The sequence below is a fragment of the Nicotiana attenuata genome, chromosome 1, assembly GCF_001879085.1.
Source record: "Nicotiana attenuata strain UT chromosome 1, NIATTr2, whole genome shotgun sequence".
Classification (NCBI taxonomy): Eukaryota; Viridiplantae; Streptophyta; class Magnoliopsida; order Solanales; family Solanaceae; genus Nicotiana; species Nicotiana attenuata.
Genome location: NC_031989.1, coordinates 34,695,745 through 34,703,062, shown reverse-complemented (window position 1 = coordinate 34,703,062; position 7,318 = coordinate 34,695,745). Strand labels below are relative to the sequence as shown.

The 7,318-nt window shown below is 35.6% G+C and overlaps 3 protein-coding genes across 7 annotated transcripts in view; all 3 read left to right on the top strand.

Moving 5' to 3' along the window:
- LOC109224428 overlaps positions 1 to 2,233 on the top strand; it is a 23,707-nt gene extending 21,474 nt beyond the window's left edge. For all 4 annotated transcript variants that reach the window (XM_019389010.1, XM_019389015.1, XM_019389016.1 and 1 more), the window contains 2 exons: positions 1,071 to 1,139; positions 1,718 to 2,233. In XM_019389010.1, the coding sequence (XP_019244555.1) occupies positions 1,071 to 1,139; positions 1,718 to 1,990 (342 nt within the window). In that variant the 3' untranslated portion in view covers positions 1,991 to 2,233. The remainder of the gene's footprint in view (positions 1 to 1,070; positions 1,140 to 1,717) is intronic.
- LOC109240639 (UDP-glycosyltransferase 83A1-like) lies at positions 2,540 to 4,907 on the top strand. 2 transcript variants are annotated; one of them, XM_019407313.1, is made up of 3 exons: positions 2,540 to 3,091; positions 3,735 to 4,711; positions 4,788 to 4,907. In XM_019407313.1, the coding sequence occupies exons 1-2, from the start codon at positions 2,611 to 2,613 to the stop codon at positions 4,694 to 4,696; spliced, it is 1,443 nt and encodes a 480-aa protein (XP_019262858.1). In that variant the 5' UTR covers positions 2,540 to 2,610; the 3' UTR covers positions 4,697 to 4,711; positions 4,788 to 4,907. The 2 variants fall into 2 exon arrangements, with proteins under 2 accessions (XP_019262858.1, XP_019262853.1); XM_019407308.1 differs by having other exon boundaries at positions 3,735 to 4,907.
- Positions 5,061 to 5,864, top strand: LOC109234875 (SKP1-like protein 1B). The gene is made up of 2 exons (XM_019400920.1): positions 5,061 to 5,124; positions 5,518 to 5,864. Exons 1-2 carry the CDS (start codon positions 5,061 to 5,063, stop codon positions 5,862 to 5,864), a joined length of 411 nt encoding a protein of 136 aa, XP_019256465.1.

Here is a 7,318-nt window from a genome sequence, read left to right as displayed (position 1 = left end):
CCCCCCTACCCCCCCCCCCCCCCCCCCCGGGGCTCTGTCTCGCCGTTCCTCCCTCACACATGCACATGTTTTACTTGCTCCATTTTCGAATTCATGGTCCAGCGGTTGATGTGTGTGTCTTCTTTCCAAATCACATGTTTTACCTTGAAAACAAAAGAGGTCAACACGAGTTTGTTTTTTTAATGATTGGGGTTCCAATGAAACTATTAAATTTGAAAATTTCGCATACAATTACAGCTGTAGAGATCCATTATCTGAGTGAAGTTTGCGAATTACATAAAGATCTTTTATCAGTTGCTCTATTGTATATTAGGTGGCTCAGGCTGAAGTGTATCCAATAAAACTCGCAGTTACATTTGAGCTTAATTCTTTATAAAGGGGAAAGGGTCAAATTTGCCCCTGTACTGTCTGAAATTGAGTAAAATTTTCCCTCCGTTATAATTTGAGTCTAATCTTACCACCACCGTTAGGAAAATCTCGTTTTTGCCCTTGCCTCCTAATATAGCTCCAACTTGAAGTATAATTGATGGTAATTTTAAACCCTAGTCAAAAGTAGAGGGGTAAATTTGAATATTCGCTCTTGAAGTATATTGCCACATGAAGTCCACCAATTTCAGCTGGAGTTTTGTTAATGGCAAGGGCAAATACAAGACGATTTGTGAACAACAAGGGTATGAATGGACCTAAAGTATGACAGAAGGTAAATTGAGCAACTTTGGGTAGTACAATGGCAAATTTGGACCTTTTTCCTTTTCTTAAATGACTTCAACTTTAGTTGCCATGCATTGTTTTGGGATGAGCTTAAATTGAACTACATGGACAGTAAGGTTCATGTAGCCCACTCCAACTATCTTGGGATTGAGCTAAAGTTATTTGTATGCACTATTTTATAATTTTGTCTGCTTTGTGAACTGAAAAGTAATTTGTTTTCATGTATTGCATTCACTGATTGCTGCCAGTTGGAAGACCTGATTCTCAATTTTGCATATTAATACCAAATAATTCATGGGATCAGGTTAATAACAAATATTTTATCATGTAATGACATAAATGATATTCCTCTCTTTCAGGGCCATTGGCCATTTCCACGGGATAAGCTTACACAAGGATATGCGTACATTTTAACTCACCCTGGAACGGTAATCCTTGTTTCTTTTATTTTTGTGGTAGATTTTAGAAAATTTTCAGCTTTTGCTTTCTGGAAGTAGGAGAAGATAAAACTTCATCCTCCAAATCAAATTGAGTGACTAAAGCTCTCTTTTTCTCCCTTTTACCAAATCAGTTATCTTTCACCTTGTCATTATTAGTAGTAGCGCTTTTAAAACTAGAAAGGGTTAATGAAATCGAAACTGAGTACATGAGGCTGCTAGTGAGTCTGTGAATTATAGATTTTCACGAGAAAATAAAAGCATCATGTTGTTAATCATACTTTGACCTATTGCAAGGATGTACCACTACTATCCTGTTGAATTGAAGATGGACTCATGTTTCTTACACCATAAAAGGTTGCCTTCAGCAATCTATAGTCTGTTTATGCACGCAGGCACGCCCAGACACATGTATCTGCATAGATATATACAGAACTGTGTATGATTTACTTAGTTACTCTCTCACAAGATTAAAGCATATTGAAAATTTCTGTATGGGTGGTTATATGATCTCTCAATCTTGAGTTCATGCTCCAAAGACATCCTAATTCTTACTCATTTGTTTGCAGCCTGTAATATTTTACGATCATTTCTATGATTTTGGAATTCGGGATATCATAAACGAGTTAATTGAGGCGCGGACGCGAGCTGGAATCCATTGTCGTAGCCCTTTAAAGATATATCATGCAAACAATGATGGTTATGTTGCACAGATTGGAGATACCCTTGTGATGAAACTTGGTCATTTGGACTGGAATCCTTCCAAGGAAGTTCATTTGGATGGAACCTGGGTGAAATTTGTTGATAAAGGACCAGAATATCAAATATGGCTCAGGCAATAATACTACAGAATTCGAAAAGTAAATGTTCTTATTGGGATTCTGCCCATTTTGTTGCCTTGTGTTGTAACTATAATATCAAAACACTATCCCATTTGCAACTTATTATCAATCCTGCAAAAAGAGAATCAAGTGCTGACTGCTGACGTCCATTTATTTGAATCCACCAAGACGTAGAATAATAAGTTTATTATTTCTCGTACATAACTTCGTTTTCAGTATGTCAGCTGGGACATATCTTCGCTATCCAACCTTCCAGATTATGTTTTCTAGTGCTATTTTAACTCCTTTTGGGCTTCAACCAGTATTAAAACTAGCCAGAAAAAAATACGAAAATAATCTATTGTACTTGGTGACAAAAATTGTAGCCTGGTGTGACAGGAATGGAACAAGATTCCCCAACTTTACACGTCGCACAAAACACTAAAGCTAGCAAATAATAATTACTAAATGAATAAGCTGATCTTATTTTTCAAGTTATTAATCTCACTTTTTATGAGTTGTTATTTCTAGTTATATTTTTGCTTTTTGGTGATCTAGAGAAACAAAGTATTCTTGTTATATAAATTTGCAACGCTCCCCACAACAATATACTCACACACATTTTCACAAGAACATCAACAATGAGTAAACATCACATACTAATGATACCATATCCAGTACAAGGCCATGTTATTCCCTTAATGGAGCTAGCTCAATCCTTAGTCAAATATGACTTCAAAATCACTTTTGCCAACACTGAGTCCACTCACAAACGTATTATAAATTCTTTAGGAGGAAAAAGTATATTGCATGATCAGATTCATCTGATTTCAATTTTGGATGAATCAGAATCAGGGGAGAATAAGAATGTGCCAGGTAAGTTATCTGAGGCAATCTTTAAAGTCATGCCTGGGAAAATTGAGAAGCTAATACAAGAAACCAATGTATCTGAGGATGATAAGATCACTTGTGTTATTGCTGACCAGAGCCTTGGTTTGGCTCTGGAACTTGCTGCCAATATGGGAATTAAGAGAGCAGCCTTCTTAACAGCTGCAGCTGCTAATTTGGTACTTGGTTTTAACATTCCAAAGCTGATTGATGATGGTATCATTGACACTAATGGTAACTACTTTCTACTAATTTCTGTTTCTTCACAAATTATGCATTGCACGCTTTTATGTGCGGATTTAAGTTATATACATTGGCAGTGTATTACGTTGTCGGTGTAATTTAACATGTGATGTTATATAGGGGTGTACACACCTTATTCCATGTGGTGTCACGGGACACCACTTGGTCAAAAATTTTCGCTGAAAAATTAAAATATTGGGAATACATATAGAAAATGACATCGCTTGTCATTATAGTAATTTATTTATTTATCCTTTTCTACAAATTATGACAACGCTTATGTAAACGCCACTGAGGTTACGCGATGCCTCCCTTAAGTGTCTGAGAAGGGTGACATAAGAAAAACAACTGACTTTTGTGTGATTACTTTCCGCAAATAAAAAGCCCGTTGAATATGCCAGAATAGCACAAAAGTCGATTTCCTTGCCTTATGTCGCACTTCCACGAGACTCAAGAAGGATAGGCGTAACTGATAGTATGAAATTACCAGTTTAATTTACTAGGTTACTAATTACTGATAGAGATTACTTGTAATCACCTTATAAGTGGCATGATTGTGTAAATATTTCTACATCATTACTATTTAGAACTTAAACTCTTTATCTATAAGTGGAAAATTTTACGTTTAATGCAGGGACTCCAGCAATAAAGGATCATGCTTTTCAGTTTGAACCAACTATGCCTATCATGAATACATCAGACTTGGTTTGGACACGCATGGGGAATTTCACCATGCAGAAAATCATTTTTGACATGATGGTGTACAATAACAAATCTGTGAAAACAGCAGACTGGCTCATTTGCAACTCAACATATGACCTTGAACCAGGAGCCTTCAACTTAGCACCAGAGATTGTGCCTATAGGTCCTCTTTTGGCAAGCAATTGTCTCGAACCGAGCATGTCGCTTCCAGAAGCAGAACCCCGTATTTCTTCTAGAGAATCTCCTAATTGTGAAATTAGTTCAGTGGCCGGATCCTTCTGGCCCGAGGACTCGACTTGTCTAAACTGGCTTGATCAACAACCATTATGTTCAGTTGTGTATGTTGCTTTTGGGAGTTTCACATTATTCAATGAATCTCAATTTCAAGAATTAGCATTGGGGCTTGAACTAACAAACATGTCATTCTTGTGGGTTGTGAGGAATGATGCCCTAGATGCTAAAACAGATGTTTTCTTGAAATTTTTTATGGATAGAATAGGGAAGAAAAAAGGGCAAATAGTGAGTTGGGCACCACAATTGAAGGTATTAAGTCATCCTAGTATAGGTTGTTTTGTAAGCCATTGTGGTTGGAACTCAACAATAGAAGCAATAAGCAATGGAATTCCTATCTTATGTTGGCCTTATTTTGCTGACCAGTTTATGAACCAGAGCTACATTTGTGATATATGGAAGGTTGGAGTAGGACTAAAGAAAGAGGCTAATGGGATCATCAAAAGGGAAGAAATAAAGCATAAGGTGGAACAGTTGATGGGATATGTTGAATTCAAGAAAAGAGCTTTACAACTCAAGGAAATGACTATGAGCTCTGTCAAAGGAGGAGGGAGGTCTTACCAGAATTTCATAAATTTCATTCAATGGATCAAGTCATCATAGAAAATTGAATAAGAGGTTTAAACTCATACATTATTCTGTTGTAATGTGGTTATATCATATTGTTGCTAAGGGGTTGTTATGTTATCAATAGGGGTGTCAAATGTCAAATGGGCAGGTTGGACCGATTTTGGGCAAGCCAAAATGTGTTGGGTCAATAATGAGTTACTTGTGCTAAGATGAATTGGGTCAAGATGAGCTAAAATTCGGTAACCTTCCCAACTCTTATCAAGATTTACCTAATATGTGTTGTTTTCTTATTAATTGTATAATTACTAAATAAGATTTTTTTTCTTCTTTTGTTATGGTTTTATATAACATATCAAACAACGAAAATTATTTCTAAGATATTTTGGTAAAGTTACTCATGGATCAATTTGAGCAAAAAATTAGCCCAGCTTTAAATGGGTTCAGATGGGTTGAGTCAGGATGTGCTAAGTTCAATAAGGAATTTTTACCTCCTATAGCAAAGGTTAACACCTTATTTATTTTATAAAATAAATATCATTTTAAAAAATTATATTCTATAGATACCTTTTAATGTTTATAGCAAAATATCTAATTTTAGTTACCTCCTACCCCTAAGCCACTAAATACGCTATTCAGTTACACTATATTCTTTCTCTCTCTACTTTGATACATGTCATTCTCTTCCCCCATTCCCTAAACACATGATGCGCTCTCTCCTCGCTGTGCACTTTCAGACGACCCTTCAAATCTTCAACATAAGGGAAGGGAGGTCCAAAACACGGAAACAGAGAGAAAAAGAGAGAGGACGAAGATCTGCTTCCCTGTGGGAATTCCAGTTTAATGAAATTTTGCAGCAGTTTCGTCTACTTTTAGAAAATCTTGGCCTCGATTTGCTTCAGTCAGTGCCCTCTTCTCTTCTGATATCAAAAACTTCGAAGATATCAAAATTTTCGACAAGGAATTCATGAACACTAGCTTCAAAAACCTGTTTGAAGTTCTATTTGCTGCTAATTACCTTAACATTAAGGGCTTATTTGAGTTTTTATGTCAGACAATTGCTGATAGAATTAAGAACAAGTCGGTGAAGGCTGTTAGGAAGATATTTAATATAACTAATGATTACACAGATGAGGAAGAGACAAAGGTTTACGAGGAAAATAAGTGGGCCTTTGAAGGAGAACGTGACGAATCTGCTGATTAGTTTGTGTTTGTAATCTTTAGGGTTTGTAATTAGTTTCTGGAAACATATATGGTGGTTATGGTATAGAAAATCTTGGCCTCGATTTGCTTCAATCATTGCCCTCTTCTCTTCTGCTTCCCTGTGAATTACATCCATATTGTTCTTCATCTTCATATGGCTCAAAATCTTGTTCTTCACCTTCATAAAACTTGGAGACAGTGAATTTTGAGCCAGAGGAAGACAATATGAGGGACGAAGATCTGTTGGGTTTATGGTTTTTGCGATGAAAGAGTTGCTGGTTCTTGGTTTTTACGCTGTATTTTCATGTATTTTATTGTATTCATTGTCTTTTTTTTCATTGTAATTCAATGTATCTCACTGTATTTCATGTATTTCATTGTATTCACTGTCTTTTTTTTCATTATATTTCAATGTATCCCGCTGTATTCTATGTATTTCATTGTATTCACTGTCTCGCTATATGACATGAATGTATTCATAGTTTTTTTTTAATTAATATAATTTATATATTGAGATGTATTATATAATTTCTTTGAAGATTGCTATGTTTTTGGGGTATTTTTCGGTTGAGAATCTTTTTTATAACTGGAAATACAAAATTTGTGTGTTATAATTGAGTTTGTTGAGTTATATTAGGAGTCTATTATGTTAATTGATTCACTTTCCGTTTAAAAACAGTGTAATCCCCTGTTTCACACCGTGAATACAGTCGAATACAATAATCTGTCTAGCTGTAATCCCACGTTTCACGCCATGAATACAGTCGAATACACTCGAATACAACAACTAATTAGCTGGACTTCTCTGATTCACGCCTATTTTTGCTACTGTATTCATGAATACAGTAGTTTAAATACATCTAATACATCTTATAACAACAGAAAACGTATCTATAATCCGTAATATAGCAAATGGTATCTATAGATAGCTAATTACCACTAAAAGATAGTGCTTTATGAAAATTTCTCAAAAATAAGAGGGTCAATAACCTTCCAACCTTAAACGGGTTGGGCGAGTCATTTGGGCTTGGTCAAATTTGATAGCTCTAGTTATGGGGATTAGGAAACTAATTCTGGTATAAAATAGGCGAAATGGCCTCGTGGCCACTTAAACTTGCTTTCATTTGTAAAGCCGATACACGAACTTACATCGTTCCCATTTGAATACTCAAACTCACATATTTGGTAACTAATAAATCTATTTGACCGTTGATCATGTACATATGACAGTGGCAGAGGTGATGTGGACAAAATGTATGCAAGTCACGTAAACTAAGCGCGTGACTACAATAATTTTGATTAAAAAAATATAAAAGAAAAAGAAAAAAAATTACAAATGAAAAAGAAAGAAAATAATCCCTCCTCCAAAATAAGTAATACCCTTATTTCCCCTAACCCCTTTCTGTTTCTTTTCCCCTTTCCCCATTAACATTTGCACCTCCTCCCCCTTCCCCC